Source organism: Cinclus cinclus, chromosome 2 (assembly GCF_963662255.1).
Source record: "Cinclus cinclus chromosome 2, bCinCin1.1, whole genome shotgun sequence".
Lineage (NCBI taxonomy): Eukaryota > Metazoa > Chordata > Aves > Passeriformes > Cinclidae > Cinclus > Cinclus cinclus.
Window position 1 is genome coordinate 21,652,019 of NC_085047.1, and position 20,486 is coordinate 21,672,504.

The window sequence follows — 20,486 nt, forward strand, 5'->3', positions numbered from 1 at the left end:
AGAACAAAAAAGAAAACCTACTAGTCTTGAACAAACTGTCATACGTATGGGACCTACACATTAATCTATATGCTTTACACTAGCTTTCTGCATTTACTAGGTTAGAATGTAAACAAAGTGTAGCAATAGTGACAAATATTTATTCTACTGTAAATGACAAAAATGAAACAAAATTGAGCCTTGGGACATGCCCACTTTTACTGTAAATTATGATTCCATAACTGACATGTAGTAAGCAGTGTTTCTGGCCCCTAAGTATTGCTGCCTTGTGTATTTTATTTAGTGTACAGTACTATAGGTGCATACTCTGGTCATTTTTCAAGCCATGTATTGTTGCTGTTTTCTACTTCTTGTGAGCAAAGACTTTTGCTGTCCAAGGTGTAAATACTCAGTGGGACTAGAACTGGCATGAAACTTCTCATTATTCTGTTCCTTTTCAAAGAAAGGACCTGTGAGATGATATTTAACAGCACTCCATAAGGCTTCTGGCTTTTCTGTGGTGTTTAGGGTATTTTATTTGGAGGGGTGGCAGGGAAACAAACTAAAGTGAAGTTAAAGAGAATAGGTGATTGTGCACTGTGCTTTGTAGCGAATGCTGTCTCTCTCTCCACCTCTTCCCTTATCCTCCAGTATATTGTGTGAGAGACCGGGTCAGACTATCACTCTCCTCAGTGATAGGCATAACTCTTTGCTTTGTATATTTTCTTCTTTTTTTTTTTTTTTTTTTTTTCTTTTTCCTGCTGAAGGCATCGCACACTGTGGTGCTAATGTCTTTATTGAATGTTTTAGCCATTTTCATGGTGGAAGAATTTTATATTTATGCAGTTGTACAATTTTATTTTTTCTGCAAGAAAGTGTAATGTATGAAATAAACCAAAGTCACATGTTTGAAAATAAATCTTTATTTTAAACTTTATAAAAGCAATGCAGTACCCCATAGAATGGTGTTAAATGTTGTCTAAAGTGCAAAACTCTATGTTCTAATATGTAATAATAGCCAGGAGTACAGTGCTCTTGTTGATCTTGTATTTCTGTCAGGTTGAAACATTGGACAAATAAATGAATGAACACAGATCTGTGTCCGTGTTTGTTGCAGTAGGTGAGGATGAAGCTTGTTAGTTGTCCAGAATCTTGAAGAAGTACTGCACCTATTTTGAACAGAAAATGCATCTTTATCATTCCCAGACACTCTCAGCACAAGGGAGTTGAAACGCTTGAAACATTTGAAACATTGAGCTGTTACACATCAGTGCTGGTGTCTTTTAGTTACTTTTTTCCCCTTCTCTGAACCCTGGCCGAGAGGCTGCTGCAGCACAGGTGCCTGCCTTGGTAGGTGACTGGATCCCAAAAGTCTCTTCCCCATTATTGCACAGGCTCTGTGTTCCAGGCACAACAACACACCTGCCACTCATCAGCACAGGTTAAAGCTTCCAGCAGCCAGAAAGGAGGCTGCATATTGAAGCCACAAGAGTTTCAGGGCAGCCACTTGCTCTATCTTGGTGCTGGGCCAGTGGCCAGGGCAAAGGACAGGCTGGGGCTGCTCAGATGTGACAAAATTTGGCAGCTGACTTTGTGCAGGAGTCAAGCTTGCTTTGTGATGCATGAACCAGATTACCAGGAAGAACTTCTCACTGTAAAGTGACAAAACAGGACTATTCTAGAGCAAGTGGTTTGATAAAGTGGCTTCCTTATTGGAAAACACAATCCTGGAAAAGCAAGATGCTAAACTCTTTGCCAGCTGCTAGAAGGAAAAGCATAGCTATGGAACAGTGTGGTGGTTAGTGCAGCCATTTAGCTGTTCCATGTTTTGCCAGCAGAAATCACATCTTCAGCTCACATTCTTTTGCTGCTGTATGTTTATAGCAAGGACTTAAAAAGCTGTGATGAAAGCCCGAAAATACTCCCTAATGGAAGCTCCTGCAAAAAGAACTGCAGGAAAGCGGAGCCATTCTGGCTCCCAGCGATCGGTGGGTTTCTACTGCAACCATTTTGGGTGGGGAGAGGGGATGTTGTTGCATGGGTCAGAGTTTGGTAGGATCAACTGCCCCTACAATTCAATTCCTAGGTGAACAGTCTGTGACAATTTAAACAAACAAACAAAATGAACACAACAAGAACCCCAAAAAAACCAACAAACAAAAAAATTCCCAATTTTTATTTATATAAGACCCCACTACTGCTTAGGTACTTTACTGCCTTTTCATTCTCCATGTGAGTGCAGAGTCCAAGCATGAACTATTAATAAAGATTCTGGCTTATTCCAGGGATTGGGACAACCACTGTGGAAAACTTAAGGTGCTTGTGTTCACTTCAGTGAGCAAATGTCAAAAAAGGCTTGTGTAATATATCTTAGGAATTGCATATGAAATTAGGCAAAGCCAAACCTTTATCCAACATCCCTGCCCCAATCACTTTATCATCCCAAACCAGTGAAAGCAGAATGACTGCTCAGATCACTAATGAACCAGGCAGGTAGTGCAGTAGCTACTACCCCAGCCATATGTCCTGTAGCTGCCCACTGAAAAGACCCACCTGGTTCCAGGCCTCAGAACAACTCTGCTACCAAAGGACCACACCCCCACGGCCCCAAAAGAAACACCCTTCTCAGATATCTCACCTTCTCCCATTAGAAATGCTGCTGTAATTTGTCAGACCTACTAGCAATACAGCACTAGAAGACTGCAGGATAATTAAAAATATTCCCAAACAACCAAAGTCCAAGAAAACCTCACCCCACCACAAGTAGCTGAAGACTCTCAGCTGGGCATCCTGCTTGCCCAGCGGCACCAGTGCTTTGGATACACAACAGCCTTGATATCAAAACAACCTTTCGCAAGTGGCACTGACACACCTCATTGGACTGGGGCTGGTCAACAGCCCTGCAGGCCTCAAGATGGGACATCTCACCAAGATGTGACATCTCACCAACCCAAATGAAAATATGTATTGCCTTCAAAATTCTTTATTTTAATCTGCGCTCTATCTGCTCTCCTCAGGAAGCCATTGCTTTCCTTACTGTTTAATAGGACATTACATTATAAACTGCCAGTCTGAACATGCCGTTCTTTCTGACAGATTGACTTAGCATAGTTGAGTATAATTGTAGCCATTTATCTCCCTTCTTGTTATATGGGACACCTGCATTTCATAACCAACACACAAAAGCACTAGGAAAATAAAAAACAGAGAGAGAGAGACACACACATATATTTAACAACACAAGCCTTTAAGGCTGTGTCGGCACAAACACTTGCACTAACGCACACCAGCTATCGACTTTACACTGAGCACTGGCACTCAGAGACTTCTGTTCCCAGCTTAGCCAAGTGCAGATGTCCAGCACAGGCCAGGCACAGCCCTCAGTGTGGGTGGGGAGCTGTGCCAAGAGCAAAGAAAAAGGCCAGCATCAATGGAATCTGTGTCTTCCCAGGTAATAACTCCATGTCCAGCCTCAGCCTGGGATGCTGATACAACTACTGCCACCATAGGCCCCGTTTCCCTGGCATGGAGCAAGTTTAATTGGACTGAGTCAACTCCCACCCCTGCCTGGACTGCCTTAGCTGGAGCATGGCCACCCCTGGGATTTAAGTACTGATCCACCCCTGCAGCACACACTGATACAGGTGAATGCTGGCCCTGCCCAATGCCTGCTCACTTGCCACTTGCAACAAAAGGATTTCTGCTATTTTAGTGTCCAAAGACCCCTTGATTGTGTGCAACCAATTTTCCCAGGCTGGACTGAGAAGTTTACTTACAACCTGTGCAAAACCTCTTCCTCCTCAATTTGCTTTCATTGGATTGCTCAAGATCCTCACAGACTGTACTGGCAAGGCTCAGACAAGCAACAGAATCATCAGAATAAGCAACACTACATTTCACATAATGCGCAAAACGAGGTGCCTGTAGATTCTGTTTATGTATAATTATCTTTAAGTGGGTCAGCTGCCACCCAGTTCCCAGTAAAACCAGTTAAGAGCTGGCATATCTGTGGTATGCAGAAAGGATCCTTCTCTATAAGAACCTCACCCTCAGGAACATGGCAGTGCTGGACAAGAACAACCAGAACTTAGTTACCCATCCCATGATCACAGGTATGGCATTATGAGAAGAATCTAGACATCAGAAGAACCAAGATTTCAGTACCACCAAGAGATTTGGGGTGCCCCCATTCTATGAGGAAACACCTTGAAGAACCCCCATTCTAAAAGCACCAGGTCCTTTCCCAAGGGGATGCAGGACTTGGTGATAACTTGCATCAAGCATCTGGATGGAGGTAAAATACTCCAAAATACTCTGCATTTTAGGAGATACAGTTCCTCTCTTTCCCAAGGTCTGAGCATAGCCCAAAACACAGAAAGGGAAGCTGTGCCAGTACAAAAAACATCTGAAGAAGCCTCACATTTGACCAAGGGCAAGGTCAGCCTCTCTGAACCAAGCACACCTCTGATCTTTACAGGATCCAAGACAGAGCACAAATCTAAACCAGGAGCTGATCTGAAACAAACAAAACACATTTCACAGATGCCACCCAAATGCCTTTACAATGATGCTAACATTCAGGTGTGCTCACTGTTTCTCAGGGATGAGACAGGATCTAATTTAACATCAGTACTCCCCTTGCAGATCCCAGGAACCATCTACCTGCTTTGCAGTATGCAGCTATGCCCTCTCTAGCTCCTGTCCAGGGACAAATAGCAATAATTCTCAGGAAGTAACAATGGGTGAATAACCATGACCTTCTGGCTCTGATCCCATAAACCGCTTCACTGAGGAGGAGCTGAGAGCTGCTTCAGTTTCATGAAGTTTTGCTCACACTCACTTTCAGCAAAACTGATGTTAATGAAGTTGGCTGCTCTATCTGAGCACTTCCATACATTACCACAAAGTTTCAGGAGTTAATACAGCAGAAAATAACAAAATCCAGTCTAATGCCCTAACTGAGCAGAGTCAAGTATCATCTGAAAAATGTATGCCCTAAGAGTATGGAAAGGCCAGGCAAAATTGTCAAGAGTGAAGCAGATCAAGTGAGATGGCCAGTTTTCCAAGGGAGAGCAAAAGATCTTGGTATTAACACAAGGCCCTGCACAGGCACAAATGTGCTGAAGATTCCAAGTGTAAGGCACTTACAATTTAACTCTCCTTCCAGAAAACAACACAAACAGCAGTGCTTATGAAAGATGCCTTCTGAGCAGTTTTGGAGTCAAGAGCTTTTGTCTCCAGGCCAGACCCAGGCACAACTTGGGCTGCAGCAGCACTCCACACAGGTAGAAGTGCAGCCTCAAAGAAACCCCAGCATTGAAAGGGTACCTCAAACTTGCTCCCCTGGAAGTTTTTGGCAAAAGACTCTGTTAGTCTCTTTCATGGCAGAATCCAGAGGGCTGACGGGGGACACACTAGCAAGATAAGGGCTTGGTTCACAGATTCATTTCTCATCCATCACCAGAAAGGTGACATTCATTTTCAGTCCTTCCTCATCTCTGCAGAACCAAAACTGGCAGCAGAGAGATGGAAACCTTTTCCATCCCTGTTTCCATTTAGAACCTGTCAAGAATCTTGGTGCCTTCCATGCAGTTAGACAGACATTCACCAGCACCATATCCCCAAAACCACCACAACACTATCTCTCTGGTCAGTGTAGGCATTCAGGCACATGGTCCAGAGTCTTTGCTGACCCAAAGTTTCAGCATTAGTACACTCTCCCTAAGCATTTAGGTCAGATAAATTTTTACATGTTATCTCAGTTTGAGGTCTGTAGGAAAGTAGGAAATGAAAAGTTTTTTTCACCCATTAACATTGGTTTGTACATTTGCATGAACTCATCAATGCTGTTAGCGAGCACATTTGCCAACACTTAACACCTAAACTACACTTCAGCTACAGTTTATTCAGCTGATTCACATGACTAAATCATTAGATTAACACACCAAAACCCCCATGGATTCATACCATAATTTCAGCCACAAGCACTCCAGAAAGAAAACTGGTTGTCAAAGAAGATGGTCTACTTACTTACTATTGTATGTGTTCTGAAAATAGTGTTATTTTCCCATACAAATCTGAAGAGGGTTTAGTTTATTAAAAAAACAATGACAGGTTTATCACTCCTGCCTCTCTCCCAAGCATCACACAATGTAAGAAATAAAGCCAACCAGGCTGCCCAAGACAAAACAATTTGTACATATGTGCTTCAACTATCCACATTAATTTCTTAAGTAGAACTGGGATAAAAATCCCTATGCACCAAAAAAACCAACCTTGCAACAGAAGATTTTATTACATAAACACTACAGGATTACACAGAGTGCACTGTGCCTTCATGTTGTGATCTGTCAATACGGCCACCTTGAAAACTGTATATGGTTATGTTCAGCTCTGTAAACACAGTGGGAGAGAAGGGCAAGGAAAGCTATTTGGAAATTTTAACAATAAAACAAAGTATTAGAAGAAAATGTAAATTTCAAACAGAATGGAAATGAGAGGACGAGACAGTAGTTCAATGTACCACAATCACAAATACCAAGAATGAGTTTTATGATATTTACTCTATGAAAAATAAGTGAACTTTGAAACAATTTTAAAATAACAAAATGTTTTTATATCATGTGTAACTACAGTGCTGACTCAGATCACTGATTTCTGAAGCATAGATACTTGTAGATTTAACAAGAAGGTACAGGTTCATTGAATCTTCTCAGTCCCCATCATAAGCCAACTGCTCTGTAGCTGGAGCTGAACATATCAGTTCAGAACTCTCCCACCTGGAGTTCTGCTTCTTATTTAGTAGCATCTTTAGTCACCATCAGAACACATCAATGATTTGGTAGAGCTACTGGAATGAAATAAAGTGTAAGATCCCATCTCCCATCAGATGTGACAAACTCCAACATGACAGCAAGTACTGCTTTCCTGAGGATCCCAAGCAGTTCACTAAGTGATCAGGAGCACTGTCTCTGCACTTCACACTTAACTTGAGGGACACTTGCTTGCCTGTGTCACAGACAGGAGTTGCTGTGGAGGTCTTGTCGGATGCCCTTGAAGCAGCAAGCTGAGGTGATACAAGACACCCTAAGTGCACCACAGGTGTCAGTGCAAGCTGCAAACACATCACAAGCACATGATATAAACACTGGAAAGAGCCCCTGCTGCTTGTACCTGCAGCATCTAAGTAAAGCCAGGTTTGGATGTGTTCGTACAAGTCACAGGCCTTGCCAAAGCTGAGCAAAGTCTCTCCAGCCTGTTCATGGAGCACTGACAGTCATGGTCCTCACGAGCTACCAGGTTATGGCCAAGAGAGGAGGAAGTGATCACACAGACACAAGAGCATGTCTTCCAACCACATCACAGATTCAAGTGAGGATGGAAGCAGCAAACGAACAAATAAAGTAGAAGGCATTCAGCATTTAAGCCTTTCCTGAGCAACCGTGATGCTCAGCAGATTATTTGCGCAGGAGACCCAATAGGCTACATATGGCAAGAGTGTTAAAATTGTAAAGATGAGAGAGCAACAAAATATCCTGAAAGAAACTACCAATCAAAGACACCCCTGCAGGGGCCTTGCACACACCACAAGCCCCTGTGCTGCCTGTGGCTCACTGTCCTGACACTAAACATTCCAATAAACTAATGGCATAAATTTCCCAAGCATAGTGCTCAAATAACCTTCTGAGACATGCCACTGAATCTAGAAAGCTCCATTTTCCTATGGAATGGGGAAGTATTAAAATGCCAAGAGTTTGTTTTGAGTCTCATCAGCTTTCAGTGATTTCAACACAGCTGCAGAGTGCTGAACTGTGTACTGCCATGGCAGGACTGGCCTTGACACCTCAGTGATGAAGTTATTGTTCAATGGCTGGACTAAGACAACTACCTGAGGAAGCCCACAGTTTCTGGTTTGTGGCTGGATAGTCTTGGCACGCTATCTTTCCCCAGCAGAACAGCAGTAACTGGCACCAATATAGAAAGAAACTTATCCACTTAGCAACTCTGAATATTTCAGAGAGAATTGCTTATTGCTCAGAGAGCTGCTGACATACGCCAGTGTATCTCAGGAATAGCTGTGGATACATCATTTCTGCCAATGCACTTAGGGGCTAAAGACAAAGAGGAAGAATGCAGCTCTTAGTGAAACCAGAAGATGCTGCGTGACTTCAAGGAGCCCTGGACTACAGCCAATGTCCTTTCATTGCCATCCTGTTTTGTGTTTGCACAGGTGCTAGCACAGGATCAACAGAGTGTCGACACAGCACTACGACAGCACAAAATCAGTAGTGGCATGAGACTATGCTTTGAACCATTAGCTATTATTAATTATGAAAGAAGTAGTTTCTAGAGCTTGACAAACTCTAAACTCCATATATCCCATGGTAATAGCATCTATGACAGACAGGAAACCTTATTCACAGTTTTATATCCCTAAACACGTTTGGCTTTGGGTTTTTCCTCCCATGTTCCACATATATTTCAACACATGCACGAAAATAGCTGACTTAAATTCTCCTCTTAATTACCACTAGTTGGGGCTAGGCTGTGAAGGAAGCTGCACTGAGAAGGGAAGGGGTAAACCCTACATAGGAAGCACCAGCAGAGCTAATAATTTGTTTGACCTCTGAGAGAGAGGTGGGAGGTGCAACTGGCTGAGGTCAGTAACAGGAAACCACATAAAAATGTATGCACATTTCACATCATGTATGTTACAGAACAACAGTATTTCTCTTACCCCCCAAATAAGGAGGCAGGGCCCCTTGCTCCAGAAATGAAGGATATTCTGAGCTTCTATGTGGCTGTAAAACTACAGCATACCCTTACTGATCTTGCTGTATAAGCTGTCCCCCTAGGCTTTTTTGTCTTTTTTGCTGTAGTTTGTTCATGGTGCAGCTGAGTTGCAGCCCAACTATTGCTCTGCTTCAGCTGAAAGAAAAAGAGAAATGGAAAAAGGACCGGGGCTTTTTGGTTAAAAATGAGAACATGCTGAAGGAAAGAAAGAAGGCAGCAGCCTCAAAGACACAAACTGGGCCTCAGATGAGTTATCAAGATATGTCATGCCTTCCTTCCACCTTGACCTCCCCTCCACAAAATTACTTTGCTCAGCACAACACAAACATGTGCCAAAAGCCAAGCCCTGTTTATCACATAGGTTACCTTCAGGATCAGGTGAAACTTAAGAGAGCTTTGGCAGCTGCCTGGTTCACACTCATTAACTTATGAACTCTGGCACTTATAAACCCCAGACTTGGCAGAACAAGGGGTTACTGGACCTCAGATTTTACCCAGAAGTGGAAGCACAAAAGGTGAACTATTTCACAACTATTTAAACAAGTTCCTGGTTTAGTCTGCCTGTCTAGCCCACAAGCATAATAATTATACAACCTATGCTCAAAATGAGGCTGCACATGATCTAGTAATACCATAATCTTCAAAAGAGAAATCACCAACATCTCCAATATCCATCCATCTATTACTGCTATTTTGAATTCTTAATTTCCTTCAGATAGGCCTAGGTAAAAGGATTACTTAATTCTCTGTACAAGTATATACACTGCATCAGGAAACACTGCAAGACAGCAGTCCAGTGCTGGCTAACATATTCTGATATACAAAAACCACCAAGTAAGATTACGTTTTCCTACACTCCAGATTCTTTCCAACTTGTTCCCACACCTGTTGGATAAAAAGTCTCAGAAAGTTTAAATGGAGAAGCACTTGAATCGTACTAACCATTATCTGATAGACCTCCCTAGAAATCGTCTTATACCAGGAGAGATTGAAATTTCCAACTGGCAGACAAAAATAGCTACTGCTTGGTTGAAAATTTGGGAGAAAAAAGTGCTAAAGCCAACCTACCCTGAAGCACTCACTGGAAGAGGTGAAAAAGCATTTTACCCTGGATTATGCAGCTCAGTATGGGCCTCTAATAAAAGACTTCATTGCAAAATTGCTGTATGACTGAGTGAAACAATGGCTTCTTTATTAAAATATTTTAAAGACGCCTGAGGGAAATGTGGATGGCTGAAATGCCCTCAGTGAAAGGTTCATTGCCATGCTATGCACTTCTGCTGTGTAATGTTTTACAAACTGGGCTGGTCTGTGAATGGGGAGAGCTAGCTCTTGGCTGGCAGAGACAGCTTGCCTAATACCAGACAAGTTAATTGGTAACAAGCAATGCAGGAGACCTTTGTTCCAAGTGTGACACACACAAATTCCACACTAAGCATATTGACGCTTCTGAGAGTTACTCATTGACATGCTTTATTAAATGGCTTGGACTATACCTGAATGCACCAAAAAGGACTAGTTTAAGAGAGCTACATCCTTCTGTCTTCCATCCTAAACTGTTGCACTTTAACCTCGGCCCACAGATCAGCCCATTTCTGGTACAGAAGCATTTCCAGGGTGGATGACAGCGAGCACCTTGCAGCACACTCACATGTGCAGACACTGGCACTGGGCAGCCAAGGAGGCAGCACACACAGAGGGGAAGTTGGCAGCCAGCAGAGTGCTTCTGTAACAGGAAGTGGCTATGGAAGCACGTATTGTGTTCCCCCCTCCAAAGTGAGTGCTCTCCTGTGCACTATGAACAGCTTGCTGAAATACCACCCTGCCCTCTGCATCCCTGAATAAATGGAAAGGGAAAGGAGACATAAGACATGCCTCTCCTGGCAGGATCTGGAATGCCAGACCAAGGACTGCTGGCCTCTAGCAGGCAGAATACACACAGCACCAAAGACTTAGGAGCAGCACAGCTCTTAACACTCAGCAGAGCATTCAGTTTATAACAAGTTATAATAAACTGGGGAAAACAATCACATTTTTCATTGTCCACAGCACCAGCCTTTTTTGGACAAAACAGTTCTGCTGAACTGGACCATCCAGTCACTGCTTACTCCAAGTATCACCTCGCATCTCCCCAGGGCTGGATTCAGGCAACTGAAATTCCAGTGCCAGAGCTGTGGGAGCCTCTGTCCAGATCACCATAGCTCATCTGTCCCTAGGTGATATTACTTGTTTGTTTTAACACCCTAGCAGTAAGCCAGTCTCACTGGTGCAAGGCTGAGCAAAGGAACAAAGAGGCTCCAGCAGTTTGTTGCACTGTCTTCCAGTCTCCAGCCCTACACTTGAACACCACTGCACAGCTGAAATTCAAACAAGTGATAGGGAAAAAGCCAATCATCATGACAGCTCTCTAAGAAGACAGATGAAACCCACTCTTCTTTGATAACAGCAAAGTCATCCCCCTTTGATAGGCTATTTTCATGTCTGTGAGTGCCACAAATAGCTCTGAGGCAAGGGAGAAGGCCAGCAAACGATACCCGAGGAGGTCCTCGCTCCTGCCTGTTGGGAAAGCAGCCCATGACACTGAAAACTGACACGTCTCTTCACGGTGCCGATGCCCAAGGGGGAGTCTTAACGCACCCGGCAGCCATGAGGTGGCACACGTGGCACCAGAGCTGAGAGCGCCCCTGGGGACACAAGATCGGGAAGGCAGTTGGCACATCCCCCACTCCCACGCAATCTTGAGAGATCATCCCCCTCTGCAGTTCCACTCGTAGCCTGGCAAGCACACAAAGGCACGGGTGAGCACACACCCGCAGCAATTGTCACGATATTGTCCGAGGATTAGACACCATATTAACAGCATCGCCAACGGCAACACGGAGAGAAGCCGTTCCACACCAAGAACTCAAATTTTATCCATCCCACGGCAAATCCTTCTTCATGCATAGCTCGCTGAGGGCAGCATCCTCTCCCTCTGTGTCTCAGTACACACACACAAAGACATGTATGACTATTAAGGACTTGGTAATTATGCAAAGAAACCCCATGAGACTGACTGACTGCCCCAACACCATAGCACGGGAACACAAAGCCAGAGTGGGTAGCTCAGCAGGCTGCACTGCAATGGAGACCTGTCAGATTATCCCAGATGTGTACATTCTATCACCTTCAGAGCGATTTTCTGCACTTCAAATGCCCTCATGGAACTGCTCACACAAAAACCAAAATCAAAACCTTGAACGGAACAGTATGAGCAACAAGTTACAGGCAGAGTGTGACAAACCCCAGAAATTCTGGTTTTGTTATAACTGCAGGTCTAGGCTACCAGTTTTTTAATTATGTGGCTTCCTGTATATTCTGAAAGGTACTGAGCCACTTGAGACCCAGGGAACCAAGGTGTGTTTCCAGCACCACCTCCTGTGGGAAGTTTTACTCACTGTAGTTTCAGTGATGTGAATAAGGCCTTCATGACTGATTTTTAATTTGACTTCACTTCTTTAAAGATGGACATAAACTGTGAAGTCTGGTAGACACAATACCTTGTATCACTGTTTTGATTAAGAACTATTCCAGGAATTATCAATTATAAGGAAACTTCTTTTATCTAGAGAATTATGATTCATCAGATCCAATAGATTGCAAGCTTCTATTTCAACAAGATATTTATCAGAAAAGTTCCTCAGGTCAAAGATGGTGATTTGAGATCTTCCACCACATACAGATGACATATCTCTAGTCTGCTAAACAGAGCAGTTCCTTGGCATATAAAATGTGCATGTTCCAGTCCTGGCTCTACCTGACTCAGAAGGAACATGAAAGCAGGTGAGTACCATAATTGCTTTCTCCAAATAGTACCTGTTTTATACAAAACAAAAAAAAAAAAACTTGACAAGAGGTAGAGCTGTACCTGCTTTGGATGTGAGAAACAAATGCAACTGCCTGCTCTGAATGAATGTCCTACAAGTACAGCAGCTGGTTAAACCTTCAGTCATGAAACTGCATCATCTCACAAACATTCCATTGCTATCAGTCTCCCTTCTCTACTCTTTCTCCTTTCTATACTTTTCTCATTAAAATGGGAAACTGATGACAAGGCTGAGGAAACAGACTGTTCTGAGCTATTTGTGTCTATCCACTGTCACTTGTAAAAATACATTTTGTACTGATAAGAGGACACACAAGTCTATGAAGTGAATAAGTAAGCGCTGACCCAGTAAGTCAAACAACTCATCTGAGAGATTTCAGGGCAATATTCACACTCCTGTATCACTAAACTGGGAATAAAAAGAGCACTTACAGCTCCACAAATAAAAACACCCTGATTTTTCTACTGTGACCAGTCACATTTAAGGCTCAACTGCATCTCCCCTCCTTTCTTGAGCCAGAGTTATTCATTAATTCTGATATTCTTTAGTCACTGCCTAAAATGTGAAGTAATTTGTAGAACAAAGACAGGAGTTAAGGGTCATACTGGTGGGAGCAAGTGCTCATATTTGCTTTTGGGGTTGGTTTGCTTGTTTGAGGGGGTTTTAAGATTTGAAGTGAACTTTCCTTTTTTCAGATCCATGGAAAAGAGGTGTAAGAGAAAAACACTGAAAATCTGCTGTACGACATTATTTAAGTATACTATTCTAAACTAGGTGCACAAGCTGACCCTTATTTAGTTAATTAGTTCTTGCTGTTCCCAATACAGTGTTGTTTTGTCTCCTTTCACTGAGTACTCCTTAGTCATAATTTCTGGGAGAAAGGTCATAACCTTGCCCTTCCTAGTGACAGTCAATTAAGTGCAAAACACCAAAGTCACTTAGAGCTTGGCTATTAACTTCAGGAAGCATTTTATCTAATCCTCAATTACCTATCTCATCTCCTCTAAGAAGTCTCCATTTGTGGACAATGAGACAGCAGCTGCCATTGCAAATTCCTCAAATTTCAGCTACATCTGAAACTGGGTGATGAAAACTTCAGAGAAGGATGGAGAAATCGCATGATAAACAGTGTCTGGCACTAAAGATACCAGAGTTCTCAGGAAGGCACCACTATGTTCCCTTCTACAAGGGAACATGCTTCTGTTGCGCTTCCATAAACACTGTGCATTTAAGGCCTATCATAGAATACTTGGTCAGCCAGGGATCTGCCTTTTCATCTCCATTTGATTCTGGAAGTTCAAAAGTCACAAAACCAATTAACACACAAACCAACCTATTCAGCTTGCTATATGCAATGTCAACAGCAGCAGTTCCTCCATGTTTCCTCCAGGATCCCTTGGGCACTGCAGGCCCTGCACACACCCTGTGTGCACACAGTACATGCAGCCACAGCAGAAGTCAGGACTGTGGCAGGGACAGCTAATAAGCTACTTTAGCATTAGCAGTGCAAATACTCCACACAACAACCAAAAAGTACAGCCAAGGCTTCCTTTGTACAAACCCACTGCACTCAATTCAGAACATTCACTGCTTTATTTACTCACTAAACAACATTGAGCGACGTCCTTTACAACTGCTGGCTCAACCTGGGCTGTTACAGAAGAAACTACAGATTGATTATTCTGCACACAATTATGCCTATGGTAAAAAAAGATATTAGATCCCTTTCCCAAAAAAATACAATCAATAAACAGGTGTTAAAATGATCAGACTGCACCAGGAACTGCAAGGTGTGTACTTAGAGAAATACTAGATCAACAATTTTGGTTATGACTGAACTTTGGGATTCAAAGGACAAACACATGTAATGGAGACCCTTAAGAAAGAATGCCAGCCTCAGTTTTTGTTTTGGATAAACAATTCTTGCCTCACTTATAGTAGCTCTAAACTCAGTTTAAACAACCAGAAAAATCTGCTTTGGGCCCACGTAAAAGCAACAGACTGTGGAAATTCTGATGGAGTACTAAAATGTTCTTTAAGGTTTGGCCTGTTTAAATTTTCCCTTACAGGCTATGCCTTTTGCTCTGCTGCCACTGGAAAGCAATGGCTGAGGAACTTCAGGCATGTGGTGAAAAACACCTGTTTGCTTGTATAAACCCTAAGGGAACAAACTAAAAGTTGTCAATTTTTAGTGACATCTTGAAAACACTCAAAAAAGCTGCAAATTTGTTTATACTGGTTGCCACTCTCAGTGCTGAATTTCACTAGTCTGTACTTTAAACTAGATGGGATTTCCTAGCAAAAGCACTTTAACCCACATATTATTTCATGGAAGGAGATGGTGATGAAGTTAGCTCTCCCTCACTCCCCCATAAAACCACCATTTTGGCAATGTAAAATTATCTAATTAGGACAACACCTGCTGCTCCATGATTCTGTCATACCTGACAGCAAAGCACTCACAAATATATACAGACAGCAAATAAGCTGTACATACACTCAAAAAGCATCTCCATTGGCACATAGATCCATCCAAGATTACTCACCACTTCAACGCCCTGTTATGGACCTTAGTTTTGAGGCACAGAATTAAGTGAATGAGCATGTTCTGGTTTTCATAGTGAGTATTTCTGTCTTTACAAATTCCCTTAATTTAACATTTTCTCATTTTATTGGACTTTAATGAAGGCATACAAAGCCAAAATCAGATAATAATTAGTAAGTTAATATAAACCACAGGAAATATCAACTGATGTATGTAAATATGACTGTCTACAAATAAACCAAGGCCCTATCTGGAGGATTTGAATCCCTAGTGCCTGTAATATTCCAAGTTCTACACAAGCTCACTCTAGAAACAATCTAGATCAGGAGTCAGGGTGGTCATCCAAGAAAGGACTACGAAAAGTGTCCCTGTTGGGTACTGATATTCAGACCCAAGGACACATCCAGACTAAGAGAAGACTCTTGAGTTTCATTACATTGAATACTTCATTGTACTATATTCATTCAAGAAAACTGTATGGATTAATTTTTTTACAGTATCAAAATTAACCAAGTCAAATGCCTTTAATAAACTCTCTTTTTGTGTTGAGTCTGTTTTACAACACAGCTACACAACACAGAAAACAGTTACTGGCTTAAAAGAGCGTCAAGAGAAGTATTTCACTGTACAACCTCCTGTGATACATGAGAACATGTTTGTCTAACAAGCCTTACCTCTAAAAGTCCATCTTCAGGCAGATCTGTGCAGTGAACAGCATTCTGAATCTTGTCCCTCCCAAAGACAGCACGGAGAGTTCCAGGTCGGAGGTGACGGGCTAATGCCTATTAAACATAAGCAAATCAGAAGACCTTTGTGAGCCACACTATTTGTTTGTATCATGGATGCAAGAGAACCTTATAAAGTAAAATAGTATTATGCTATTAAAATAGGTGCAGTATATTAAAGTATATGTAGTACACTATAAAAGAAAACATAGACTGAAAGAAGCCCTCAGGAGAATGACTTGGGGGTGTTGGTGGACGAGAAGGCTAACATGACCCCGAAACGTGCCAATTGTATCCTGGGCTGCATCAAAAGCGGCACGGCCAGCAGGGCAAGGGAGAGGATTCTCCTCCCCTGCTCCACTCTGGTGAGATCCCACCTGGAGTGCTGCATCCAACTCTGGGGTCCCCCACATAAGCATGGACCTGTTGGAGTGAGTCCAGAGGAGGGCCATGAGTGAAACACCTCTCCTGTGATGACAGGTTGAGAGAGTTGGGGTTGTTCAACTGGGAAGTCTCCAGGGAAACCTTAGAGCAGCCTTCTGGTACCTAAAGAGGGCTACAACAGAGCTGAAGAGTGACCCTACTAGGACAGGTAGTGGTAGGGCAAGGGTGAATGGCTTTAAACTGAAAGAGAGCAAGTTTAGAAAAATATTAGGAAGAAATTCTTCACTTCAAGAGTGGTGAGACACTGAGACAAGTTGCCCAGAGAAATTGTGGATGACCCATCCTCAGCACTGTTCAAGGACAAGTTAGATGGGGCTCTGAGCAACCTGGTCTAGTGGAAGGTGTCCCTGGCTACAGCAGGAGAGTTTGGAACTACTTGATCCTGAAGATCCCTTCCAATCCAAACCATTCTATGATTCTATAAAGAGAGAAATTCCAACCTGTACTACACACAAAAAACATGACCAAGACTATGAATGCCTGCTGGAAGTTGGGTCAATCAAGCCATGTTGGGTGGCATTCAGGACCCTTCATATTGCAGATACACCTCACCTTGTAGTAACACAGTTACCTCATGTTAAGACCTTTGCAGCTCTCAAGCACAGGATCCGCTGTCTGTGAGCAGACACGAATGTGCTGCCTTGCACATTGCTTCTCTTAACATGGAGCTACGTGCTTCAGAAGCTGACATTTGTTAAGTCCAGCTGCTGAACAACCTCTCAGTCTTCTCCTCTGACACTGTGACTAGTGCCAACACCTGATCCCCTCTAAGGATCAGTCTAGACTCTATATCTTTGTTCTTTGAAATTAACATTTCAATAGTCTTCTTCATCCATAGTGCCAAATACCTCTTAGGACTCTCAGAGGCCTTTTTACTACAGCAGATACTCAGGTCCTGAGGTAACACTCCTCCTCTACATCTTTACTCTGGTATTTCTCTCATACCCTGGAGGACTGCCTTCACTGGCTCTCCCCTCCATCATACTCTTTCTTTCAAGCAATAATAAAGTGCTGCTGTACTCATTTGCAATATCACCTTTCACTGCTGTCTTTTAACCCCTTTCCTATGCCACCCATTCACTTAGCCTCTCTTCCCAACACGCTGGAGGCTCTTCTCCAAGACCTATCTCATGCACAGGGAAATTAACCCAGTTTTCCCTCCTTAAAACCCTTTGGATGTTCTCCCAGGAGTGCCTGTGAGGGGACAGTTGGATGACAAGCTCACACTACAGCCACTGAACAAAGAAAAGAACTCCTTCCTTGCCAACAAAGACTTCATCAGCCCCTCTCTGAATAGGTACTGGGTACGTTAAGGTGTAATTGCTTTGGAAGTGGCCAGTGCAGTTTGACTGTGCCACTCCCGGGTGTTTGTTTCAGTGTCACAGCTGGAGGTTACTGTTCCCAGAACTGAGTCATCAAACTGGATTGTCCAAGCATTTCTTAACTTTTAGTGTCAAATGGGTTTGAATTGACTTCACCAGCAGCTCTTAGCTGACCTGGAAAACCTTGTACAGGTAAAAATGAGGCACAGTCCATGAAGCATAGTCTTTTCTGGGATGGCAGTGAATGTTTTAAGCTAGTCCCAAAAGACCTCACAGGAACATTATCTGACTACAACACCCTTTGTCCACTTTTCAGCTACACCCATTGTTTACATCTCATTACCAAACTAAGACAATTGGACTTTAAGGGCAAGAAATTCTTACAGCTCAGCAAGTCCTAGATATTTTCCTGTCATAACAATTAACAATTATTATGATCTGTTACCCACCCGGAAGACAATTAAACTGCTTTAATGCTTGGAGTGTGTATAACCCAAAAGATGATATGAGAAGTTTCAGTTCCTCATTGTACTGTGTGTACATCACAGGTTATACAAGATCTTTTGATATCAATGTCAAGGACTCAACATCAAATGAACTTTGCTTCAGAGGAAAGTTCAAGAGTTTCACTTTAAAAAAAAAAAAGCCCCAATGAGAAAAAAACCCTCTTCTACGTGGTCCTCATTAAAGGCTTGAGACAAGGTAGTCTGCTGGAGAAACAAAAGTCACATGACAGTTAACTTTGACTATGTGACACTTTAATCAAGCCTTCCTTCAAGCAACTGTTGATTGCAGTAACAACTAGCTGTCAGGAAGCTGGAGCTTTCAATCATTTTAATGAAAGTTGGGGAATACTAGAAAAAAATATCATGGCTATGAAACCTTTGGAAACAATTTAGAAACAGCTCAAGTCTAAAAAGCTAAAGCCTGGTATTTTATATTCTGCTTACTTCCTATCCATAAAAAAACTCTTTTGCTCAAAGTGTTTTGTCCTCCAACAGGTCCAGAAATGTTGCTGCTTCTGAAAATGCCACAAGATGACTAATTTTCCTCATCAAACCCACTTCCTCTCCCCTCCCCTCCCCTCCCCTCCCCTCCCCTCCCCTCCCCTCCCCTCCCCTCCCCTCCCCTCCCCTCCCCTCCCCTCCCCTCCCCTCCCCTCCCCTCTCCTCTCCTCTCCTCTCCTCTCCTCTCCTCTCCTCTCCTCTCCTCTCCTCTCCTCTCCTCTCCTCTCCTCTCCTCTCCTCTCCTCTCCTCTCCTCTCCTCTCCTCTCCTCTCCTCTCCTCTCCTCTCCTCTCCTCTCCTCTCCTCTCCTCTCCTCTCCTCTCCTCTCCTCTCCTCTCCTCTCCTCTCCTCTCCTCTCCTCTCCTCTCCTCTCCTCTCCTCTCCTCTCCTCTCCTCTCCTCTCCTCTCCTCTTTTAAGAGCAGCTATCATCTTCTGACTTCACATTTGTCCTAAGCCGTCATTTCTACTTCACAACTTCATGGCAAAAGATGTCATGCCTCATCCTGTGGGCTCACTCTCTCTTACTAACATGGGCAAAAGCTCCTGCTGTTGCACTGTGCAATCTCCTGTTCTTCCTTCCATTTTTCAATGCAAATTGCTACATATTCTAGTGCCTTCCTGAAACTCAAAGAGGGATACATTCTGTTCCACCCGGGATTACACTGGATCAGAAATGCTCAATGGTAGGTCCTTCAGCACTTTACACTGTTACCACCTGATTAATAAGAATCTAAATAAGCTTTTCTTGCCATTAGTTAACAAACAGGATTAAACAGTCTCTGCTTACATTTACACAGCCACAAAAAGTACAATAATTGTCAATTCCAAAGTTTTATTATTACACTGGTTTCTTATTACAACACTGAGGAATCATGAAGAAACAAGGCCTCTGTAAATGATGGAGAGACAAAGAGCTGTACAGCTCACATATTGTGTCCTTGTGTACGTATGGCTGGAAATCTTGTAAATCAGGGCCTTAAAGAGTTTCAGCATCTGAGACAGTTTCTTCATTATGGAAGTTATTGCTCCTATCAGGTATTAATACATACTCTTCTGGTCCATGACAGGAAGCTTACCAATCATTTTATTTATAGAGCCTCATCTCTCTCAACAGGGAGATATAAACATTGGGCTTTGGGTTGGCTTCCCCATGCCCCACCCATCCCCATTTAAACCTTCTTCTTAAGCTTCTGGCTGAGTGTAGTTTCTGGAGTATGTGTTTTGTGCAATGGTTTTGCAATGTAAAGGAGTTGAGAGTGGGATGATGGAGGAGTTAAGAGCAGCTACAGCTCTACCATATGCGTAAGAGAAGACTGATGTGTGTATGCTGGAGCTTTGTGTGCAGGTGTAAACTGGGATGACACAAAACTGGTACCTCACACAAGAAGACACTGTCTATGGCAAAACAAACCAGGGCTGCTGTTACCAAAAGGCTTCATCCTCTTTGGTCTTATTCAGCAGGTTATTTGAACACCCCTTATACCTGGGCTTTGATCTACAGATAGCCCTTTGAAGGTCCTTATCCTGTGCAGATGCATATATTTCATGTTTCTCTTTATCATGTAACTGTGTCCAATGCAACACTGCCTACATGAAGTACTTAGCATATTTCTAAATTTTTCTATTTTAACACAAGTGAAAGGAAACAAAAATGTCACCAATGTCAGTAATATGTCAAAATCAAACTCAAAAAATCCCAAGCATATTAATAAGCGAAGTTCATTAACTGCCTTTCCTCCAAAAGGCTGGGTTTTTTCATGGGCTGGATGGAAGTTATATAGAATAGTAACATGTATTTGAGCCAA

General features: G+C 42.8%; 1 protein-coding gene across 1 annotated transcript in view; it reads right to left on the reverse strand.

The window, feature by feature from the left end:
• The window catches only part of NME7 (NME/NM23 family member 7), a 96,316-nt gene continuing 75,830 nt past the window's right edge, over positions 1-20,486 (reverse strand). The window contains exons 11-12 of the mRNA XM_062515484.1: positions 15,858-15,965; positions 1-1,148 (exon numbers count right to left, since the gene is read on the reverse strand). Coding sequence (XP_062371468.1) covers positions 1,116-1,148; positions 15,858-15,965 — 141 coding nt within the window. The 3' untranslated portion in view covers positions 1-1,115. The remainder of the gene's footprint in view (positions 1,149-15,857; positions 15,966-20,486) is intronic.